This window comes from Hibiscus syriacus, unplaced genomic scaffold (genome assembly GCF_006381635.1).
Source record: "Hibiscus syriacus cultivar Baekdansim isolate YM2019G1 unplaced genomic scaffold, ASM638163v2 tig00110332_pilon, whole genome shotgun sequence".
Lineage (NCBI taxonomy): Eukaryota > Viridiplantae > Streptophyta > Magnoliopsida > Malvales > Malvaceae > Hibiscus > Hibiscus syriacus.
In genome coordinates this window covers 8,911,776-8,937,169 of record NW_024062688.1, presented here as the reverse complement: position 1 = coordinate 8,937,169, position 25,394 = coordinate 8,911,776, and the positions used below count along the sequence as shown (strand labels likewise).

Sequence of the window (25,394 nt, the reverse complement as noted above, 5' to 3'; positions counted from 1 at the left end):
AAAATTGATTAAACTATGCTAAACTACAAACTTAACAGGTGGAAACCAAAGCAATCTTGGGAGTTAACCCCATCTAACATTACCATTTAAGCGAAGACTTGTATGACAACTGTGAATGCAGGCCTACATGGAGAGTGAAAACAGAGTGAGAAGCAATGAACATTAACAAACACCCAAACATACCCACACAGAATATGATACAATTTAATACCGAAATAAGCTATCGATGGTCCTCTTGGTCCAAAACAAATATACTTTAGTTTTTATTATATTGGCATGATTCTGATCTTATCAATGCAGGTTAACTTCTTGACAAAACTTGTAGCGCTGAAACCTGGGAAAACTGTCCAAGAAATGATAAGAAATGTAATGCTAGGGAAAGATGAAGGTGCAGACCACTCTGACACTGATGAAGAAGCTAATTCTGGTAGAACGAGACCTCGAGGAATTGCAGGAAGGGTTAGATTTATGTTCATTCATATACTTTTTCATTTTTTGATTAAAATATGGCTGGAATGGCTGACGTGTTCAGTCATTGAAATTCCAGTTTATTCACTCTCTTCTTCTCATGGTAACCAGGGCAGTGTTACAGGGAGAAAACCACTTCCTGTTCGTCCCGGCATGTTTCTTGAGACTGTCACAAAGGTATTATTTCTAGTACACTTTTAGGCAACATGATTTTCACTCAATCGATGGACCTAAAGCCATGCAAAGAGTTGATTGACTTTTTTCTACTTGCAAGATCAATAGTAATGGAAACTATTTGTTTGCGTTTTTAGGTGTTGGGTGGTATATATAGTGGAAATGTTTCTGGCATAACAGCACAACATTTAGAATGGGTAAGTTATCTTTTACCTTGCCTTCTTGGTAACTCCTCAAAATCGATCCCATACATTTGATTCAACCGTAGAAATCATTAACATCAGCTATTTCTCGTTTTTTAGAATCTTTTATTCTTTTCTTCCAAACTCTCATTGACAGTTTAACTAGAGTGCATTCATGTTATTATAATACCTTCGCATGCTATACATGGTGCATCCTCTATGGATCAGCCTAAAGACTAAAGGTGGTCGGTAATTAATTGGGAACTTTGAAGTAAAATCTAGTCATAAATTAACATATTAACATTCCACTTTTCATATTTTTAAATGAACTAGAATTTGCTTCTTCTCATCGAGGGCTTTGTGCACGTAAGCTTGTAGAACCGTTTTAAGTTTTAACCAGTCATATTGATCACCGTTTCTCCGTGGTTCGGTTTATTTATTTCAATCCAGGTTCATCAGAAAACACTTCAAATTCTGCAGGAAATTGCATTTTAGTTCTTTGAGCAGCATGTACCAGAAAGTCAGATTACATCTTGAGGTTAATTTACATCTAAGGGGGAGAGTATTTTCAATTATAATTGATTTATGTCGTTTTTAGTCTTATGCTAATTGATTATATTCTAGACTCACCCATAATTATGATATCGAAGAAGGAAGATAAAACAATAATTCGACTTACCCTGCTATGAGATCAGAGCGAATTGAAAGAAAATATGCTATTGATCTAAAGCATTAGGTATGATCTAGAATAAAAAATCAACACAAAATTTTATGTTGTTACAGATGCGAATGATCTAAAGCGAATATAGATAATTCTATAAATTTTTAAGAGAAATAAACTTATAAAATTTAGAAAAATGAGTAAATAAATAAATAAAAATATTTAAATTATATAAAAATTTATAATTTTTAAAAAATAACAATTTTCTTCGCCTCCATTTAATCCATCCCTGCTTAAAACACAGCCGCGACTTAACGAAGAGAAAGGATGACATATTAATACGTTTAATCGCTTCATAATTCTACATTTGTTCGTACAGATGCACTTTCCCATCACCTAACCATGGGGAAAACTCATTATTATTAATATAGTTTAATAGTTGAGCATTATTGGTCTGAAAACATTATAAAATAACAAATCACTAATTTTTAATCATTCGTGACTAAAATTAAAAAGATATAAAGTTAAATATTCTTTTAATTAAATAAATAGTTTGATGACTAAAATAAAAAATACAATAATTTAATGACTAATGTAGAAAGCACAATCTTGACATGACTACATCGAGAATAAACAATTAAAAACTCATTTAATATTATGAAGTCTGAGTTCCATCTGCATTTTCCATCAATTTATATATAAGCACTTGTAGGGTGAAGACAAGTAAAGAAACTAGGCATGGCAGAGAGTGATGGGGAAGTGAAAGTGTTGGGAATGTGGTCGAGTCCATTTGTGATGAGGGAAAGGATCGCCCTTAACATCAAGTCTGTCGACTACGAATTTATTCAGGAAAGGCCATGGGAAGGTAAAAGCCACCTTCTTCTCCAATCCTGTTCACAAGAAGGTCCCTGACCTTATTCATGGCCATAACACCATCTGTGAGTCCCTCATTATTGTCCAATATGTCGATGAGGTTTGGTCTTCTGCTCCCTCCATTCTTCCTTCCCAACCCCATGAACGTGCCCACGCTCGCTTCTTGGCTGCCTATCTTGACGAAAAGGTACCTGCATTTTGTACCTTTTATTTTTTTTGAAGCATTGTAGTCGAATGTTATTAGCTAACGGTTAACATATTTTGGGATTTAATTATTTGCCGTGTATTGTAGTGGCTCCCTTCCATGAGAGCAATTGGCATCGCAGAAGGAGAGGATGCAAGGGGAGCAGCAATAGGGGAAGTGGAGGAAGGGCTGGTGCTGTTGGAGGAGGTATTTGATGAGTGCAGCAGAGGGAGGCGGAGGCTATCGAATCGGATATCTCGACATCGCACTTGGGTGCTTCCTAGGCTGGCTAAGAGTGATAGAGAAGATGTCCGGTATCGGGTTGCTTAATGAGACCTACCCTCCTCATCTGCTTAAGTGGGCGCACGAATTCTGCTCTCATGATGCCGTTAAGGATGTCATGCTCCAGACTGAAAAGCTTGCGGAGTTCGCCAAGATGATTATGGGCAGAGTGAGAGGAGCTGCTCCTGGAACTGCCAAATCTTGAGATTGTTTGCTTTGAATAAGAAATTGACAACAATTCATTTAGTGGATCTTTACCATGTTTTTATATGTAAGTGTATTTGTCTTTTTTTTCTCTCTAAATAATAAGACCATTGGATTCATTTCTTTAAAATGTTGGTGCCCTTTCATCTTCATCATCATCACACTCAAGAAAATTGATAGCTTCAGTCCTAATAAAACATTTATTTTCAAGGTTAAACTACTAAATTGGTCATAAATTTATTAGGTCAATTTTATTCTAATTACAAAATGAAAATTACGAAACGACTTTCATTTTATCATCAATAAAGTTATCGTTTGTTAAGACGATGACATGACTTCACATAATCATAATTTTAGTTTCCAGAACTTACATATTTTATCAATTTAATATTGATTTAAAATAATTCAATAAATTTCATATTTCATATTTAAAAATTCCAACAATTTAATCATTATTATAGAAAATGGATATGGAAAAGTTAATTTATTGATATTCTCTTATTTTCTGCATATTGAACCCACATACCATACATCCCACCAAATTTTCATCATATATTTTCTTAAAAAATTAACAAAGACGAAAACTTACCGTTTGTGGCACCAATTGCCCCTTCGATCGACGCCTTGTCTCCACCACTTCGAGAATTCAGTAAATCAACAACGAAAATCTTCCTGCTTAACAAGTTTTTCACTAATTCAATCGTAGATTTCCTTGGACACTAACCCCCCCCCCCCCCCCCACAAAGAATATCTCTCAAATCAACCTAAACAATGATAATTTCAAAAGTCATAAACTTTGTTTTTGCAATCTAGTTTAACCCCTAACCACAGGGACAAATGTCTAATCAGATTTTTTTGTAAAAATCTTATTAAAATGTTCCATTATTTGATTATCCGATCACTCATCCAAGATACATACACTTTCTTTAGACGCAAGCCTCTTATGAAGTGAAACACAATCATTATGCAACTGCCGAACGGAACCAGAAGGCTTTGTTCACTCACATCTCCGGAAAGCAGCTGTGCTTATCGGAATGAAACCAGCAGGAGAAACAAGAGCATCCACCGGAATGTCGAAGGGAGTAACTGGTATTGCTCCTTCCTCAATAATTTGAACTGAATATGACAGTGCAACTGCAACCGAATAATAGTCGAGCAAACTTTTAAAACAGTATTGTATTGTGCAAATTACATCGAGGAGCATCAGTGGCACTTACCGAGGAGGGGTTGCTTCCATCTCTTCTTCTTTGTGAGCTCTTGGTAGTTCTTAAGGAACAAATCATAGTAACTTCCAGATATTATCAATAATTGACATGAAGGGGGAAACATAAGCAATAATGTTAGAAGACAATATAATCAAATCATAAGTAAATGAAAGTACAAATAGAAATCTTCAAATTTGTAAATAACTTCTTTGGTAAACACCTCAGGGTCATGTGCGAGCAGTTGTATTGAATCTAATAGTCATATATTTATGGACGGAAAGAACCCTAAAAACCAATATAGCAAATAGAACCACACTGACGGTAATGAATATGATTATTAACAATGCCATTAAAAATGAATTAAAAATAAACCAGAAAGTTGGAAAGTGTTAACCCACCCCCCACTTCGTCCCAGACGGCTTCCGGATTTGTCAAATGCAAGCCCTGATAGAAAAGGAAATACAATGAGTTCTTGCATGCAATCCAAGCAGAAAGAGAAATGAAGCACAATAAAAAAAAGTGCGATGTCTAGATATCGGCACTCCATGGTTTGCTTCTTCAATTCTCCATTAAGTGCGGATGTTGAGAATGTTAGTTTTCCCTTTTTTTCATGCTGTTTTTGAGGGAGTCATATTGGCAAGTAGAAATGTGAAAGTTACAACATAGATTAAACAGTTATATCGAAATTTCATCGTTTAGGAAACATCGAACAGGAGAATGAAGGCAATTACCGGGCATTATAAACAGGTCGAGTGGATCACTTGCCTGCATAACTGCACTGGGAAATTCAAAAATAGTTAGCAACCTTTCTAATGCCAAAAAAGCTATATGCAGCATTTCCATGAAATAAACCAAGAAACAGGCTTGGGATCATACACTTAGTTATGTCAAGAAATTAAAACTTTGAATAATTCAAGACCAAAATGGAAAAGAACTAGTACTTCCTAGAGTGGAAACCCAAAAGGTAACAAAATATTTTTATACTTGTATTTTTACGAGAACATGAATCAGCTAATGAACATCCTGAAGACAAAAAAACATGAAATCGACTTGTCTACATTAAATCCACAAGGTGATGTAGTGTTAAGAATATTAAACATACATATGTTGCTGCAATGGATGAATAATAAAAGCAAATATGGGTTAACAGTCTGAAAAACATCTGTTCTTATAAACAATCAGCATGAGTCATTGATAAAAAAGCCAGAAACAAGTAGATGCTTCAATTCCTTATTCCAATCAGAAGCTGATAGCTATAGAACTTTGTACCAAAATATTGAATTTGACTGATAAAACAAACAAAGGCAACAAAAGCCAACTGATGGCAAAATGCACATTGTAATATACACTCGGTAACAAAATCGCTTTGCAACATAATTTGAAGAAGTTGAAATGCAGCGTCTTAGGCTTAGCTTCCCAGCCCACTTACAATCTTAAATACCAATGCATGCACCCAAAGAAATGATGACCAGACGAGTATCTTTAAGCATACATACTAGTTAATGGATCAGACAGCTATGGAGCATGAAACAGTTGATGTTATGGACCTAGGGAAGGGAAGAAACACCAATTTAACAAATAACAATAATAAAATGAAAAGCACATAAGGAGAGGAGAGCACCGTCTTCACGTTGGATCCCATCAGAATCTACTAAGGCTGGTTCCAAAATGTTCATTGATTTTTCAATAAGATCATCAACACTAGATATCATCAGCATTTTCATGTTGCTATTCCTGTCCACCACCCGTGGAACATAAAGTTTCTTCCTCTCTTCAAAGTTCAATACGAAACAATAAATAAAAAAAATAACAATCAAAATCTAAAACTTAACCCAGAAAAAAAAAACCTTTAGCAGGACTTGACAAAACTTCCGAGATAATCCTTGAGGTGTCGACTTCGAGTAAAGCAGGAGAACTTATGTAAGCACATACGTTCTTACTAGCTTTGAACCATGAAGACTCCACAACAGTATTCTGAATAGCATTATCTGAAGCCCAAGGCAGAAAAATACCCGATGAGACAAATGAACAAACACTTAGAATGCAATCAAAAGTAGAACTTGAAAGCACATATTGAATTGATATTATATAGCTACCTTCTTGAGATTTCTGGATCGGGTCCATGTTTTTTAGAGCTTTGCGTACTTTGGATCTAAGAGATTGTTTTTGTTGGAATATGGGTTCGAGTTCGTGGGTATCGACTCCGAGGCCGTCCTTGTTCATGGTGACCATTGCGCGGCTTACGTTAGCGGCGGAGAAGCCGACGGTTGGGGGTGGAGTGAAGTGTGCCGCCACATTAGCCTTGCGAATTAGATGAGTGGCTTTGCGGGGAAGGAACATGGTTTGCAGTTTGGAGTTTGGATAGAAATGGATGACGCCCATTTCTAATGGTTAGTGGGGTGCCGTGCCGTCCGGTTGATGTTGATGTAATGTTGCTATTCACTGTGCTTGATGAACGGAGGGAGAATTGCACCAGCCACATGATTTCAGCTTAGAGCATGATCTTTTGTATACCATTTAAATCATTTTTGGGACTTTTTTTTTGTCCAAATCATACACTGATGTTATCATTTTGCGTAAACTACACCAAGATCACTAAACTATTAATTTTATATTATTTTGACCACTAAATTAAAAATGTTGTCAATTAGGCCACTATATTATACCAAAAGTCCTTTTTACTTTGTTTAATTCTTCATCCACCTGGAAATATCTCTCCCTTCTTTTTGTTATCCTCGAATTTACGTTCGTTTTCATTCCTCTGCATCCTTGCTTGCGACCATGTACAGGGCCCCACTCCTAATTTTATGGCAAACACAAACCTATTCAGTTAGGTGTTGTATCGCATCCAATGAAGTCTTCTTTAAACTCAGTTCCTCTTTGTTTTTGTGTAACGAAAGAAAGACAAATTTATTAATCAAATAATTGTTAATCATTTGATTAATAATTTTTTTTACTACTTTCATGTCAAACACGTACCTATTCAGTCAAATGTTGTATCAGATTCACTTCAAATTTCGCTCCTAACTCCTATCGTCCAATATTTAAATCATGGTTAAAATATGCCAGCATTTCTTATACTATAAAATATTTTAAAATTTAATCCGAACTATATTATTATTTTTAGATTTAAAAATCTTATTTCAATCGTTAATACAACTATAAATTCTGTCAAAATGAATTCATTAAACAACTTTCAGTAGTATATTATAATCATCTTAAACTAATTTTAAAAAAACCATCAAATTTTACATGCCGGTTAGACTGTCCTCGGATGATGCAACATATAACTGAGTAATCACTTGAACAGTAAAATTGCTTAAGCAAAGTCTATTTCCTTTAAAGGGATCACCTCGAATCACATTATACTTCATGTGCATTACCACTTGTAGTGGAACTAATTGTTGTTATTCAGAGCATAAAACCAGAAACTCCAATTCATTAGTATCCCTTCTCTTAACACACCGTTTGTCTGAGATTATAAATTAGTAATTAAAATTAGCATTACAAACACATTAAGGGACATCTCAAACAACCAACATACCAAAATCCCCTTTTTAATGTCAAGTAGAACATGAAATCCTACATTTTGACCATCAGGACACCAAACAAAAAAGGGCCTGCTTTTTCTTACTTATCCATAATTCCAAATAGAAATAGGGAGGAGAAAACGATAACATATCATCAGGGCAGGGGAAAACCACTTTCACACTGGGGCTCAAGCTCTGTACTCCAGCTTCTGATGTTGAAGTTTTCTCCCTTCTCTTCCTCTAAAGCCTTATTTCAAAAGCTTTACTTCACTTCGATCCTGAAGTATTCTGTGCCATACATTTTCCCCAGTTCTTTTATACAAGAAGACAGGCCCCAGACTGCACTTTGATTTTCACCTCCAAAACCGAGGTATTATAATTTGTAGGTGATGTTCGATGAGTAATGATTGCACTTACCCTCCTCTGGTATTTAAAGGTATACTAACATTACAGGGAAATCTGAATATCACCTGCGGCAGAAAAATGTGAAATCTGGCTGATTGACCTGAAGAAGTCTCAACCAATTGTCTGCAGCCTGAAAGAGGAGGTTTGCCAAGTGACAATCACTTGTTCCATTGGGTGTCCACAATGAAGCCGTGAACTTGTACCAAGCAAGACCGAAAACTGGCAACGACATCTTTGGAAGACCATCCATGTCATTGGAACATGTCATGGTCGGTGACTGAGCACTTTGTCCACCTGAAATATGACTAGTTACAGCATAGAAAACGGACAAAGATTTCTTTGCCAATACATGGATGCTACCAAAACTTAAGCAAGCACAAACTATTTCTGATTAATGGCAAGTCTATAAAAACCAGCTTATGCGCTCTGTATTTTAGTAAATATTCAGTTGCAAAAAGCTGCTACAAACAACATCCCTATTTACTAAGAAACGAACGGAAAATACAATTGAGTTCAAACAGGGAAAGATTTTTGTCAAGCAGTAAACTTTTGAGAAAATGAGATGAAGAAAAGATATGGCTCTTAAAACCCTCAGTATTACTTCTCAGGTTTTACAAGTTGTTAGACACACCATGAGAGACTCTCGACACCATTTGATACAGTTGTTCACAAAACTTTTTAGAGATGAAAAAGATTCACAACTACAAGCAAAGCCAGAAAAGATCGCTCAACAAGAAAGCATAGAATCACTTCCACGTCTACACCCGTAGCGAAAAATGTTCTAAAAAGAAGTTTTATATTACCTCCTACAGGTGTATGAAGACAATGATAAGTCAGAAAGCAAGCATCTAGATCCTTTAATGTAGGTCCAGTAGGTATCCTGTAAATTGGATACCTACAAGAAATTCAAAATAACAGATATCATATATGCAAAAACAAGATTGACAATAAATGTAATGTCAAGAAAAAAGGATGATTATACCATGCCACAGATATCCAGCTGGAAGATAATAAATCACAGCTTCTTAGCGTCTTCAATTCGGGGAATCGGAAAGCTAGATCTACGATCTGTTCCCACGGATAAGTTTAGGAGCTGAACAAAAGGGAGAAGCATTGTTCTGGACACTAAAAACCTCCTGCGGTAGAAAAGAGAGGAGAGGAATGTAAACTAACCTTGTTGGCTAGAGGTTCACGGCTGTAAGGAGTGTCTTGTTCAAAATATTCAAAAATCAGACAACTTCGGGAGTTGACAGATTCGCCCTCGTGACTAAAGAAGTCTTCTTGAAGTATCTGCTGGTCTCCCATGAACAATCTGTCCATGTGGTGATTTCTTTTCTCTCTCGAAACATTTGCTCCTCTTTCAAGTTCACAATCACTACTACCATCACTGCTTGAGTCCCTAATGTCACTATCACTGTCCTCCCCTGGTTGCCTATCTTAAAGGGAATCAATAATTATACAATATAATAAAATATATTTTGTATTATTTTAAATTTTGATGCAAGAACCAAAATGTAAACAACTGCTGACATATTAAGTGAAAAAAAGGGTGGGTTTTTTTTTTGATAGAAAAAAGGGTGGGTTTTTTTTTCTTGGGGGGGGGGGGGGGGTCAGGTGAATTGACATCAAATTCATATGCTTGGACCAGAGAACGAGAGGAAGCAAACAAAGAAAAGAATTAAAAAATTATAAATAGAAGTGTTCACCATTTCAACTCTGTATACAACCTGGTTATTGAAAAATTCTAAACAGAAAACAAATCATTGAGTCGATATCCCCACAAAAAATACTGGGGTGCATAATTTTATTTAAAACACAGTGATTGATTCACTTTTAAGGCACATTTATGGGTTCACTTCAAAATTGTCATCACGTACATAGCATTTTAACATTAAATACGAACTGGGACACAATAAAAATGATTTTGCCTTGGGAAGGAAGAGATGCGGTTCATCAAGACAAGAACTTATCTTCACTTCCACAAAAAAATGCTATAATAGAAGTTATAAATATTCCCATCATAATTAACACAGGGGAAGGAACGCTTAAACCAAAGAACAGCTAAATCCAGATAATGCAGCACAGGAGACTTGAGATAATGTGAGCAATATAACCAAACTTTCAGAGTTATAGAGTGTATTTAATTACATTCCAAGAAGAGCATCACGCTTTAACTAAATAGACAGGAACGGTATAATTTCTGTTCAAAGCAAGCAACAAGCCCTCAACATAGGAATATAGCAAAGAGGCATTGAAAAATCAGGGGACTTCAATAAAATTCACGGTAAGAATAATACACAACACTAAAATTAATAATAAGATATCAAAGTGTACTCAGAATAAACTTCAACGATAGCAATGTATAATTTACCTTGACTTGGCAGACATCTTCACGGGATCAGCGTATATTTGAATACCGGATAAATAAGGTACATAATACTGAACAACAGAATCACAGTCATTCAAAATTAGTGGGACACCTACTCCATATGCACTCCACTCTTTGAACGACTCCCATAAATCACCTAACACAAAATATGGCTCAAACTCATCCGCACGCGTTCGCCACCCTCTCATCTTCGTCTGCAACACCCCACTTTTACGTATCAATCACATTTTTTTTACAGAAAATACTCATTTACACCATTTTTTTATTTTCACGTTTTTTAAATAAATTTAGTTTCACAGCTTGATAAACAGTGTCAAATAAATTATTCCCGTTTTCACTTATAAGGAAAACTAATTTAAACGAAAGAAATACACAAGGAATTAAACAACCCAAAAAACATTATCAAATTGAGATTGAATAAACCTTAGAGAGATGGAGCGCAGGGACGAAAGGCATGACCGACTCCAAAAACCGCTCTAAATTACTCAAAGGAGAAACAATCGGTTCGGAAGAGGGAATCGAGACCGGTTTGTGATTGTCAGTTGAACCAATCACCTTCTGAGACTCCCGGGTCACATGAGTGACGACGATGGGTTTATCCTTCGATTGAGTCGCGGAAACATCGGCATGATCTCTCCATGGCTGATCGTTCTGCTGATTCCGGTTCTCTCTTCTCGCTTTAGGAGGATTGTAAAAGCGATCTTCGCCTCGAGTTCTCCCGAATTCCAATCCTGCACCCAACATATTCGATTTCTTTTGGGTACAGATAATCCGAAGTGTGGATCAAAAGAGAAAGGATTGCATAGAAGTAGGAAGAAGAAGATGATGGATAGACCAGTCAACGCGATTAAGGAAGAACACAAAGTTGCACGGCAGAGAGAAGTGCTTTTAAAAGAGGCAACGAATAATGCGATATTTGCTTATCAGAGCAGCGTATCCCTAAATTTCTTTTGTTTTAGTCACATCACGGCTTATTTAATTATTAGTGATTCGAATCCCAATCTGCGGTCTAATGAAGGTAAAATATCTATTAACACCAAATTTTATTCAATATTAAACCTAGACTAGTTAATTGCACTACACGTCCATCTATGATATGTGTTCTAAATTAATCTCTAAAATTTTAAATATTTTAATTTTATCTCTAAATTTTAACCCTCATCTTAAATTGATCTTGAACTTTTGAATATTTCAAATTCATTCTCAAATTATGACTTTCATTCTAAATTGATTCCCATGCTTTTGAGCATTCTAATAATATCCCCAATATCGTTCAAAAGTTCGGGGTGAAATTGAAATGTTTATAAGTTTAGGGATCAATTTTGATTGAGTGTCATAGTTTAGGAATACATTTAGAATATTTGAAAATTTATGAATTAATTTAAAACGAGAGTTATTGTTTGAGGTTAAAATGAAAATGTTTAAAAGTTTAAGAATTAATTTAAAATAAAACCATAATTTAAAACGAGAGTCATAGTTTGAGTATTAACTTTAACGTATAGTGAATTATGATGTCATACTAAGCAAGGTATGATACTTTAATGATATATATTAAGTCTAACATTATTCTTGTTAAGAGAAAATAACAATGGCTTAAAATGATATTATGTGATGATATACAATGATTACAAGAAAATGGTAATGATATAATTCTATGGTATTGTGATTAATAAATATAGAAAGAGATTTATGAAATTATCATATGCCATGTTGGTGATTTGGTGAAAAATAAAAGATGAGAAAATTGATAATTAGATGTATATGATCATGCTATGCTGAAAGTTAGGAATGTGACATAAATGGACATTATTTATGTAGTGATGCAAAGGGTGACCCGTAAGTGCATTTATATTATGCTTTTGTGTGAGTGGAGGCATTGGTTTGTGCCATCAAATGGGATTGTATGTAACGAAACATTATGTCCTTGATGCCTTTGACACGTGGGGAATGTCTTGGTTCTTAAGCATTGTTTACTATGAATATTTCTTCTATAAAATCAGGGTGGATGCATTTGAATTCTTAAGGGTTATTTTGAAAAAATTATAAAAATTAGTTTAAAGTACTTTAGGGAAGGAGGGAAAAAATTATATACGTAATATTTTTTTAAAAGGCTAAAATCATTATTATCGCTAAAGTATGCAATTTTTACCTTGTTATATCTTAAAGTATTTTTGGGACATTTTATCCTTTAAAGTTTAAATTGTTATCTTGTTTACCCCGAATAGTTAACCCTGTCAAAAACCAAAGATAAATTACATATTTAGTCACTCAATTATTCTTATAGTTCCATTTTGCCCACCTAATTTCTTTTCCTTTCACTTGTGAATATCATAATTATTCTTCAAGTTATTGAAACATTTCACCAAATCTCTTTTTCATGTCTTCATCAACCATTGATCTTCTTCATTAATGATATTAATTTGATTTTAAATTGTTCTCATTTTGGCGATAATGACATTTTTATTGTCATTCACCGATGGTAATGTTTGTTGGAAGTGCATAGTTGGGTTGAATCTTGTTCATAAACATCAACATCTCAGTGTCCGATAAGAACATAATTGTGGATGCCAACTTTAAACTCAAAAGAGAAAACCCAACATTGTCACTGTCGTCAGTTGCAGCAACAACACTAACCATGATTGTTGTAGTGAGAATCAACATCATGTTGAAGGAGTTAAGGAGAATGGTGTTTCAGTTATCTCGTTGTTCTCTGACTTTTTTTTTATCATCTCTACTCTATCAACTATCACCTCTAAGATAACATAAAGTTGTAAGGTAGTCATTGAAACAAATGAGTTTGCCTGAAACAATAATGTCTCGTTAATCTTTTTTCTGGTTGAGATCGTGTTGATGAATCCATCTCTAACACCCCCACAGCTAAATGGATTCAGATCACATCAAATACATTAGTAAGGGTGAGTATTATTCAATTTTAATCGATTTAACTGACAACACTGACTTACATTGATGTAAGTTAGCCACTAAACTATCAACAATGACTTACACCAGTATTAGAACATCTCATTAATAATCCGCTCAATTTATTTTTTGCTTATGTGAGCTTGTCATTTATTTTGTTCAGCTAGTTCTTCTACTGTCACAGTTTCTGCTAACATCAATTATATTCCCATGCTTGATGTAACACCCCCAACCCGTACCCGACCCAGATACGAATATGAAATGTCACATTGACTTTTTAAAACACTTTTATTACAAAATAACAAAACATTTGAATTCATATTAAGGAAATATGATAATATACTATTTAATTATGTTTGTTGTAACCAATTTAAGAAAATATACATTTGATGAACAGTAAAATACGGTATGAACAGTGCCGTGAACAGTAATGAACAGTGCATCGATGAACTGCTATAGTAACTTTCGTAAAACGTACATAAAACTCGTAAAAAATTAACCGTTCATTACTATACATTTATATTTACATAAATACGTTTAAAACGTTAGAAAAGTCGATCAGAGCGTTTGTACTAAAACATTTCTTACATGCCAACATACTATATACAATCAAAATACATACTTTGTTGTTTACTTATGATCTGATCTTCTAGTAATGATATTGTCTTTGCCACTTCTATTTCTGCTATTCTTGTTTCTTGGTACCTACGTGTAAATCACTTACACGCTAAGTCATAGACTTAGTGAGGCATAATTAAATATATAATAATAAATTCATGAAACATGCACTCTTACCGTTCAATTGTAACATTATAACTTGTATGTATCCATTACACTACAACATATATGATCATGTCATGCATATATGAAATTTATCATCTAATGCAAGTTTCATTTCACTTTATCTTTGTATTGCCCATGTACATTATTGAGAACATGAGGTAAATGAGTACACTGAGGTTGTGCACGAATGTTGTCACCACAGCTCGAATAAATTCCCACTAGGGGTACTGAATATTTATCTCGAATGACCACTATGTCTCGAATGACCACTGTATATGTCCCGAAGGACCACTGTATAACCCTCGACTCTTGGCATGCCAATTATACCTACAACTTTCATATTAAATAACATTGGCTTAAATATGAATACATTTCTCATTTTCATATCTTTTTCATCACTTTTCATATAAACACATATTTAACTTCACATGTACACATATGATCATTTCCATTATTTCACATACCTGGATTGATTCTCTGACAACTGCATCCTTTCATATAATATCATATTAAAACATAAATGAATTATGCATGAAATCAATGTATTCAATATATATATATATGCATGTACATGAATATGAAATCATGAATTCAACTATAAGAGATAGACTTATCACAAGTCTTATCTCCATACAATTCTATCTAGTATGTACACTCACCTTAGCCTTGCTTACTTTGACTCGATTCTAATTCTTCGATTGTTCCGGAACAAGATTACGTTCTATATCAACATAGTAATACATTGATACATATCAATATACTAATTGATATATTCTAAACTATCACTTCTTAGGCTAAAAGAAAGGCTAATTTCATCTCTTAATGAAGATATGTATCGATGCACTATACAGTGTATATATGCATCCCTTAACATGTACATCGATGCACTATCTATGCATCGGTACACAAATCCCATTCGATGTTTGTATTTTAAGGGGGTGCATCAATGCACTCCTTATGCATCGATGCACTAATTGCATTCGATGTTCATTTATTTGAGAGTGCATCGGTACACATTGAAGATGTACCGATGCACACAACCCAGAAATTCCATTTTAAACACGAAATTCACTCTCTTTTCAGTTCAAATCTTCATCTTTCACCTCCTTTAATAATCCTAACATACATACACATGCTTAGCCTTACTAATATTCATTTATCCCATCTTTAACCTCAATATCCTCTCCTCTTTATGAAATTCAAGAATCATACTCAAATTTCAACATGTTCTAAATTTAATTCTAACACTTCTTATGTCTTAACTAGATTGAAGACAAGTCAAATTCAACCTCTAAATTCATTTAAACCCTCTTATTCAAAATTTCACTTTGAAACTCATTCTCTTTAATCTTTCATAACTTCTTCATCTTTTGATTATAAGACAACTTAAGCTTTCCTTAAGCTTAAGTATCACCTAAGGATCAAAACCCACTCTTGAATTTTGAGAATTAACCAAAAGAAATTAAACTTACCTTGACATGGGTCTTCACGTTGGAGAATGGAAGAAGATGAGAGTTGTATGGAAACTTTGTTTCCAAACATGCTCAACATGGGTTATTATAATACCCATAAATTCTTATTTAATTATTTCCTTGTCCAAAGACCCATTTTCCCTTTAATTCATTTGAAAATTACTAATAACTTTCAGGTAATATTTTCAAATAAATCATTGAACTATTCAACTATCTTACTTTTATCACCAAATTCTGAAATTTTACAATTTAGTCACTAACCTGGTATTGAGGATGTTACACTTGATGGGACAAATTTCAAGGAATGAAAAAGACACTTACTCATAGTGCTTGGTTGTATGGACATAGACCTTGCATTAAGGGAATAACAACTTGAACCTCTCATTGAAGAAAGTAACCCTGATGCAAAAAGGGATTTTGAGAGGTGGGATCGTTCAAATCGCACGAGTCTAGTGGTCATGAAACACAACATTCTGAAAGCCTTTAAGAGGACAAAATCTAAAAAGATTACTCAGGCTAAAATTTTTCTTAACAAAATTTAAAAATGTTTTGCTAAAAACGATAAGGTTGAGATGACATCACTTCTGACTTCTTTGTTTATGAAGTATAAGGGTCAAGGAAATGTGAGGGAGTACATTATGGGAATGTTCCATATTACTTCAAAACTTAAGGCACTTAAGATCGAGCTTTCTGAAGATCTACTCGTTATTATGGTTTTGGTATTGCTTTTTTAGCAGTTTTACCAATTTAAAATCAATTATAACTGCCAAAAGGAGAAATGGACTCTAAATGTGCTTATTTCTCATTGTGTGCAAGAGGAAGAAAGGTTGAAGCAAGACAAAACTGAAAGTGATCATTTAGCCTGTGCCTCTAAAGATAATTGTAAGAAAAAGAAAAATCAGAATAAAGCTGCTAAGGGTCCAACTCAAAAGAAACAAAAACATGATAAAGAAAGTTGTTTCTATTGTAATAAGTCTGGACATGTGAAGAAAGATTGTACCAAATATCACGTTTAGAGTGCAAAGAAATGTATGATTCTTACTTAGGTATGTTTTGAGGTTAATTTAACTTCAGTACCTAGAAATACTTGGTGGATAGATTTTGGTGCTACTACTCACATAAGTGTTTCTATATAGGGTTGGCCGAACTTTCAAAAACCAAATAATGGTGAAAGATACATTTTATGGGTGATGGAAAATTGGTAGAGGTGGAAGCAATTGGATTTTTTAGATTGCTATTAAGAAATGGTTATTATTTGGGTTTAAAATGCACTTTTTTGTACCATCTTTTAGGCAAAATTTGGTTTATATTTCTTTATTGGACAAATATGGATATTATTATTCATTTGGAAATAATCAATTTACTTTGTCTTTAAATTCAAATGTTGTTGGAACTAGTTATTTGAATATGTATGACAACCTTTATTTACTCGATACAATTGCATCCTATACCGAAAGCTTTCAAGTGGAATCACGTGGTACTAAGCGAAAATTAAATAAGGAAAATTCAGCATCATTATGGCATAAGAGCTTAGGTCATATCTTAAAAGGTAGAATTAAATGCTTAATGTCTAATGGTATTTCAGGGTCTCTTAATTTTACATACTTTAATGCAAGTGTTGATTGTATTAAGGGAAAACAAACCAAAACTAAGAGATTATGTGCCAACAGATCTACAAATATCTTAGAGTTAATTCATATGGATATTTGTGGGTAATTCCCTACGACATCTTGGAATGGTCAAACATACTTTATAATATTCATAGACGACTACTCACGTTATAGGTACCTATATCTCATTCACAAGAAATCTCAGCCTTTGGACGTGTTCAAAGCTTATAAAGATGAAGTTGAGAATCAATACAACAAGAATTAAGAAAGTCGGATCTGATCGTAGTGGTGAGTACTACGGTAGATATGATAGCTTAAGTGAACAACGTCCAGGACCATTTGTTAAATTCCTATAAGAATGTGGTATTGTCCCACAATACAATACACCATGCCACGATCACCTAGTATTAATAGTATAGATGAGAGATGTAACATAACTCTTAAGGATATAGTAAGGAGTATGATTGCTCATTTTACCTTACCGAGTCTCTCTGGGGAGAAGCATTAAAGACAATAGTTTACATTATTAATAGAGCACCCACTAAAGTACCTGTAAAAACTCATTCTGAGCTTTGGACAGGTCAAAAGCCTAGTTTAAATCATTTTCACATTTGGGGATGTCTATTTGAGGCAAGGTCTTATAGGTCATATAAAGATAAATTGGACTCTAAAACAGTGAACTACTTTATTGGATATTCTAAGCGATCTAGGGGCTATAAATTTTATGATCCCACAATTAAGAAAAAAAATTAGACGAGAATTGCAACATTTTTTAAGGATGTTGAGTTTGGATGGAAAAATAAGGTTAAAGACATTGCTTTTGAGGAGGAATTGAATTCCAATTCAGTTCATACTATCACTTTTGATGTTGTTTAGGTTTCTATACCTATTAATCAAGAAGTAAATCCAGAACTTCAACAAGACAATGTTAAACAAATCCCTATTCAAGATGAGGTAATTGTTCCAGAAGAACAAACTCAACATGTTCCATTAAAAAGATCCATGAGACAAATAAGAAATGTTATTTCGGATGATTACATTGTATTTCTTCAAGAAAATGAGGATGATAATGAAATGATGGAAGATGATCCAATCAACTTTTGTAAGGCCATGGAAAGTACTAACTCTCAAAACTGGATTGATGCCATACAAGATGAGTATAGATGGAAAGTACCAAATGGATGTTAAGACTGTGTTTCTAAGTGACAACATTGAAAAAACAATTTATATGGTGCAATCAGAACACTTTGAGTTGGGATATCCAAATGATATAGTTCACAAATTAACTAAATCCATATATGGACTCAAGCAAGCTTCTCGTCAACAATACCACAAATTTCATCAAGTAGTTGTCTCATTTGGTTTTGAGATGAATATGGTTGATGATTAAGTATATCACAAGTTCAATAGGAGTAAGCATATATTTCTAGTTCTATATGTTGATGACATTTTGCTTGCCACAAATGATGTAAGTTTGTTACATGAAACCAAGAGATTTTTGTCTAAGAATTTTGAAATGAAAATATTGGTGACGCTTCTTTTGTCTTAAGAATCTAGACATTGAGATCAATCTCAGGGTATTCTTAGATTGCCACAAAAGAACTATATCGATAAATTACTTAAAAGGTTTGATATGTAAAATAGTAAATCAGTTGATACCATTGTCACTAAATAAGACAAATTTCGTCTTGCTCAATGTCTTAAAACCGACCTTGAAATTATGGAAATGCAAAAGATTCCATACACTCTAGCTGTTGGGAGTCTAATGCATGTTCAAGTATGTACGCGTCCAGATATTGCATACATTGTTGGGATGTTAGGCAGATACTTAAGCAACCCTAGTATGAACCATTGGATAGAATCCAAGAGGGTTATGAGGTATCTTAGGAGAACAAAAAATTACATGCTCACTTATAGGAGATCAGATCATTTGGAGGTCATCGAGCATTCTGATTCTGATTTTGCTGGATTCCAAGATAGTAGAAAATCCACTTCAGGTTATATTTACATGCTAGCTGAAAGAGCTATATCATAGAAAAGTGCCAAACAAACACTTGTAGCTTCTTCCACTATGGCGGCAGAGTTTGTAGCATGTTATGAGGCATCAAACCATGGAATATGACTGCAAAATTTTATCGTTGGGTTGCATAATTTGGAGAATGTTGAAAGATCGCTTAAATTATTTCGTGACAATAAATCAGCAGTTCTATATTCCAACAACAATAGGAGCTCGTCTAAGTCAAAACATATTGACATAAAATTCCTAGTTGTGAAAGAGAGAGTGCAAAATGGACAAATATCCATTGAACACATTAGAACAAACTCCATGATAGCAGTTCTGCTCACAAAATGTTTAGTACCCAAGGTCTTTTATGAACACATTGCTCATATAGGTGTTATATCACTTGATGATATCATTGTTTAAGTGAGAGTTTTGTTTACTTATGTTAGCTTTCAGACATTTATGTATTTGGTTTTTTTTTAATCAGAAATAAAGTATTCAGTTCATTCACTCTCTTTTATTGTTTAAAGATTGTCCTCATTTATGTTTAAAGATGATCGATTGGAAATATACATGTGTGGTTCACATTGCATGTAATTTCCATGCTATGCTCCATGATTGATCTATGTCATTTGATTGTGTTTGTATACGTGACCATTGATGGGTCTAGTCATGATATATATGGCAAAGGCCCTTTGATCCTATATGGATGTAGTTGATGGACGAGATTGTTATAGAATATCTATTGCATGATAACAAATTTTGAGTTCATAAGGTTATACAAGAAACATATGTTGCCCAAGTGGGAGATTGTTGGATTAAAATTCATAATTATGGGCACATATTTATAGTGTATAATGTTATCATAAATATGACATAAATTAAGTGACCAATTATGTTATAAAGTCGAAAGGTATTAAAAGTGTCATGGAAATAAAAGTGTAGATACTATTAAATTTATATTTATAATTCGATGAGGGACAGATTTATGAAAACAGACAATAAATGATTCAATTAGCTATACAAAAGGGTTATGGTCCCAAAGAAATAGATATCTCGTATTACTCTTATTCCCGTCACAGAGTTAATACTAAAGGGAGTTCTATATTCTTAGAAGATCATAATCAAATGACAATCTTCAAGATTTTAACCTTCTAGATAATCTCCAACAATAAATTCAGATACGTTTCCGTAAATCTAGTATTTATTTTATTCTTGGTGATTTGACATTATTAGATTTTTTTAAGTTTTTTAAATTTATTTATGGTTTGGTTTTAACAAAATATTGAAACAAGCGAATTTGTCTGAAACAATGATTTCTCAATAACCTTTTTTTTCCATTGGAATCGTGTTGATAAACTTATCTCTAGTCTTCGATTTTTGAGATAATATTTTGGGTTACAGTTTACTAGGTAAAAGCCTGGTCGGAAAAAACTTTGAAACAAACATGAATACGTTAAAAATATTTTTAATATATATATTAATAATAGAAAAATATCACAATTTTGAGCAAGCCTACAACAATGGTGTCATCGCATTCCACCACGATTTTGAAAAAACCACGTCTTTGGCAAACCTTAGATCCTATATCATTTTATATTATGGAGCAAGAACTACTTAAATTAGATTAAGAATAAGTATTCGATCGAATTGAATTAAGCTATTTTTTTAAAATTAATTAAATTGATAAATTCTATTTTATAACTAAAATTTTATATGAATTTTTTTTCAAATTGATTACAGTTGGTGAAACTCAGTCGAACAAAATCAAAATATTCAAATTTATATTTAAATTTAATTATAATATTTATAATATTACAATAATAATTGATTTTAATTTAAACAATTTTTATAATCATATGCTATATATATTTATATCTTTTTCATATACATTATATATATCATGCAAATTTGAATGATAACTCAAAATTTAAAACTAATTTATTAATTATTAAAAAATGTAAGTTATTCAACTTTCATTTTATAATTTAAATTTTATTTTATTTTTTAATCAATTAAAATTTATATTACAAATTAAACTAAATTCTATCAAAAAATTTAACGTCACATCAAATAAAAAATTAAAATTTTCAACTAAAATTGAGTTTTATTCACTTGAGCAAGCAATAACGTCCACTATCGAATAAAGTAGGCTTGAATAAAGTTGCTTGCTTTTCAGCCTCACATAAACATTACGCCTTCCTGATATTTCTGTGGAAAAATACCAGTACTACCCGTAAACGCAATCAAACTAAAAATAGACAATGTTAATCCGTATTGAAATTATTTCTGATTGTATATTAAATACTTTTGATAATATTCATCTTTTCTTTGGTCAAGCTAACAAGAAAACAGAACTTCACTGGAGAGAGAGCACAGAAAACAATGGCGGATGGCAGTGATAAAGAAGCAGTTGTAAGCAACAAACAGGTGATATTCAAGGATTACGTTACGGGGTTTCCGAAGGAATCAGACATGGCCATCATCACTACCGGGAATATAAAGCTGAAAGTGGCGGATGGTTCCAAAGACATCGTCGTCAAGAATCTTTACTTATCATGTGATCCTTATATGCGCCTCTTAATGGAAACCGGTTCTGGGATTTTCAGTCCCTATACCCCTGGCTCTGTATCTCTCTTTTCTTGTCAAAATCTCTTTGGAATTGGATTCATTTGCATCCCCAATCAAAACCCAGTTTTTTTAACAATCTTTTGGGATTATTTGTTGCAGCCAATAACTGGGCTCGGAGTGGGTAAAGTTATGGATTCAGGGAATCCAGAATTCAAAGCAGGCGACTTGGTTTGGGGCATGACAGGATGGGAAGAGTATTCTGTGCTGAAACCAGACAATTTACTCTTCAAACTCAGCACACTGATGTGCCCCTTTCCTACTATACTGGAATTCTTGGTAAAAGACTTCAAAATTTAGCCATCCCTTTGTGTTTTCATCATATAATATTTCATTGATTGTAACACAGGCATGCCTGGTGTGACTGCCTATGGCGGCTTCTATGAGGTTTGTAGTCCGAAGGAAGGGGAATATGTGTTTGTATCGGCTGCATCCGGTGCTGTTGGCCAGCTTGTTGGCCAATTTGCAAAGCTCATGGGTTGCTATGTTGTTGGCAGTGCAGGGACTCAAGAAAAGGTTACATCTTTTGATCTTAACTTCTCATGCTCTATTTGTAGTTTGATCTATCTATTTGTGTCGGTAATGCTATAAAAAATGGCATATATCCCTCGTTGAGAAGGGATATATCTTTGGGAAGGTAGTTAAAAGAGTGTAATTTCTCTCTTTTGTTGAATGTGAAAAGATAATTCCTTGACAATGTGCCGCAATCCGGCTCGTGGTCTTTAAAGGACATTTCTTACCTATTAATGGGTAAATGTTAGTAATGCTATAAAAAATTACATATACCCCGTATACCCCACGTCGGGAAGGCATACACCTTTAGGAAGGTATTTAAAGGACTATCCTTTTCCTCTTTTATTGAATGTGGAATGATAATTTCTTTTTGCATACGTCGTTATCTGACTGAATTGATTCGTGATCGTGGTAATTATGTGTCTTTGACATAATTTTCAGTATAATTTTTTTGAAATTGGCATGACATAATTTCCGAGATTTATTCTTGTTGTAGTTTAACAACGGTTATTTTTTGTGTATTTTGACTATGAATCTAGACTCAGCTAGATTCGTAGCAAACAACATATTAATCTCCGTTTATTTTAGCGGTTACAGTTGTTTCGTTACAGCTTAATTGCTGTAATATTGCAGCAGCTGAATGAGCTGCTTAATTCATGCCTTATTATCTGTTCTTGGTCCAGATAATGAGTCTGTAAATACAAGTTATTTGCAGCATTTTCAAATCATCCAACAACATTTCTCCTCTCGTTTTACAAAACTATTATCATTCCTTTCTTTACTGTCTTTTATAATTCCTTTCTGGTGAAGAGAAACATCACTTTTGTCTAGCGGTGAAAATGAACCGAGCTTGAACGAACAAGGTTGTGTTCGTGTTCGTGTTCGTTTATTTATTTTTGAAGGTGTTTGTATTCGGTTCGTGTTCACTTAAATTTTTAATATCGTGTTCATATTCGTTTATTTATTTTTGAAGGTGTTCGTGTTCATTTATTTATTATTCATAGTTTAAAATGCAACTTTTATCATGTGTTATATTTAATCCTTATATTCACTAATATTTAAAATGTAAAATAAAGAAGAATCGGCTAAACGAGTTTGTTCATGAACATAAATGAATAAGTTGATAAACGAGCTTATAAACGAGCTTGTTCGTGAACATAAACGAACTGAACACACATTTGTTCATATTCGTTCGTTTATTAAATGAACATAATTTATTTTTTATTCATGTTCGTTTATTTAGCTCAACAAACAAACATAAACGAACGTTATACGAACAGTTCATGAACAATTTATTGAACGCTCTGTTCATTTACACCCCTAACTTTTGTCCACTCTTGTTTCTTGAGTGTACAAGATTTTGGAGAACCGTGTTAACCTCAGGGGGTATTCATCCATTGTTGCGATTACACTCACCGGGTCGAATTAGCTTCTAAGATCATGGATCACCGCGACATGTTTTAAATTTCAATTTATTTAATTTAAATTTTTCCAGTAAGTGCTAACGTATTTGTTTTGTAGTTATTATTTCCAACAATTTATACTAACATGTGCTACATTCATTGAACATGCTACGAATAAATCTGTGTATATATATATATATATATATATATATATTAGAGGTATAATCATAAACATTGCCTCTAATATTTTATTTTAGAATAAAATAACTATTGATTAGATAAAAATCGTTAGTTGACTAATGATCAATATTCTTTGTTGATGTATCAATATCTATATATCAAAAATGATAATGTCACACGTCACATCATCACTTTTGACACTTGACACATACCATGTTGTCACTCATGTACATGAGGTATTTTGGACATACAATACATGTCATGTCATATTAGTACTTTGGACACACAAGTCTTGCCATGTAAGGGAAAAACACTGATCATTAGTCGATTAACAATGTTTATTCAACTATAGATCACATTGTCCCAATTTAAATGTTGGGGTCAAAGTGTTTCAAAAAAATAGGGATCAAAGTGACTATTTGAATAAGCATTAGAGATATTTTTATTATTATGTCAATTTAGACACAATTATGTCTCAAGAAACTACATGAATTGTTTTGGATTTATGGCTCTAAACTCATCTCTATTAACTTCCTGTTATTTCTGATAACCAAGGTTGAATTGTTGAAGAACAAATTTGGGTTTGACGATGCTTTTAATTATAAGGAAGAACCTGATCTTAATGCAGCTTTGAAAAGGTCAGTCATGGTAGCTAAATAAGATGTATAATATAATACTGATGAATACTATAAAGATAAAAAAAATGATTTGAATTTCAGTGACATATATTCTAATCTGTTGACCGATCTCTAGATGTTTTCCCCAAGGCATTGATATATACTTCGAAAACGTTGGAGGCAAATTGTTGGATGCCGTGCTTCTCAACATGAGAATCCATGGTCGTATCGCTGTGTGCGGGTTGGTATCACAGTACAATCTTGCTCAACCAGAAGGGGTACACAATCTAATGACTATCGTGTACAAGAGAGTCCGGGTCCAAGGTTTTTCAGTATGGGATTACTATCCGCAGTATTCGAAGTTCTTGGAGTTTATATTGCCTTGCATAAGAGAAGGAAAGATTAAGTATGTTGAAGACATTGTTGAAGGCTTGGAGAACGGACTTGAAGCTTTAAAACGACTGTTCAGTGGTCGCAATGTGGGAAAACAGGTGGTGGTTGTTGCTAGAGAGTGATTGAATCGGCATTATCTCTGTTAGTTTATAGCTAAATACAAAAGAAAACAAATTGTGTTCGATAAAGTAGTTTTTATCAAGGACATCTCAACATATATATATGTCATGGGACATGATCATGCTGAATCGCTGATGACAAGATTTAGATTGGGGTTTTATTGAAATGGTAAACTAACATATAATATGAATTAACAT

At 33.5% G+C, this 25,394-nt stretch overlaps 3 protein-coding genes and 2 pseudogenes across 4 annotated transcripts in view; 3 read left to right on the top strand and 2 right to left on the bottom strand.

Annotated features, from left to right (window-relative positions):
- LOC120119731 (protein PEP-RELATED DEVELOPMENT ARRESTED 1, chloroplastic-like) overlaps positions 1–25,394 on the top strand; it is a 33,607-nt gene that overhangs the window by 2,855 nt on the left and 5,358 nt on the right. The window contains exons 6-10 of the mRNA XM_039139547.1: positions 301–459; positions 580–645; positions 780–839; positions 1,275–1,386; positions 9,140–9,149. Coding sequence (XP_038995478.1) covers positions 301–459; positions 580–645; positions 780–839; positions 1,275–1,319 — 330 coding nt within the window. The 3' untranslated portion in view covers positions 1,320–1,386; positions 9,140–9,149. The remainder of the gene's footprint in view (positions 1–300; positions 460–579; positions 646–779; positions 840–1,274; positions 1,387–9,139; positions 9,150–25,394) is intronic.
- LOC120119735 lies at positions 2,137–3,093 on the top strand (annotated as a pseudogene).
- On the bottom strand, positions 3,877–6,633 carry LOC120119734 (5-formyltetrahydrofolate cyclo-ligase, mitochondrial-like). 2 transcript variants are annotated; one of them, XM_039139549.1, is made up of 7 exons: positions 6,330–6,631; positions 6,081–6,221; positions 5,855–6,004; positions 4,965–5,006; positions 4,632–4,677; positions 4,246–4,316; positions 3,877–4,162 (listed from the first exon to the last, which is right to left on the bottom strand). In XM_039139549.1, the coding sequence occupies exons 1-7, from the start codon at positions 6,613–6,615 to the stop codon at positions 4,026–4,028; spliced, it is 873 nt and encodes a 290-aa protein (XP_038995480.1). In that variant the 5' UTR covers positions 6,616–6,631; the 3' UTR covers positions 3,877–4,025. The 2 variants fall into 2 exon arrangements, with proteins under 2 accessions (XP_038995480.1, XP_038995481.1); XM_039139550.1 differs by lacking the exon at positions 4,632–4,677 and having other exon boundaries at positions 6,330–6,633.
- On the bottom strand, positions 8,064–11,421 carry LOC120119730. Its single transcript, XM_039139546.1, has 6 exons — positions 10,981–11,421; positions 10,540–10,751; positions 9,342–9,600; positions 9,151–9,236; positions 8,972–9,063; positions 8,064–8,462 (listed from the first exon to the last, which is right to left on the bottom strand). The coding sequence occupies exons 1-6, from the start codon at positions 11,299–11,301 to the stop codon at positions 8,230–8,232; spliced, it is 1,203 nt and encodes a 400-aa protein (XP_038995477.1). The 5' UTR covers positions 11,302–11,421; the 3' UTR covers positions 8,064–8,229.
- LOC120119733 lies at positions 21,617–25,325 on the top strand (annotated as a pseudogene).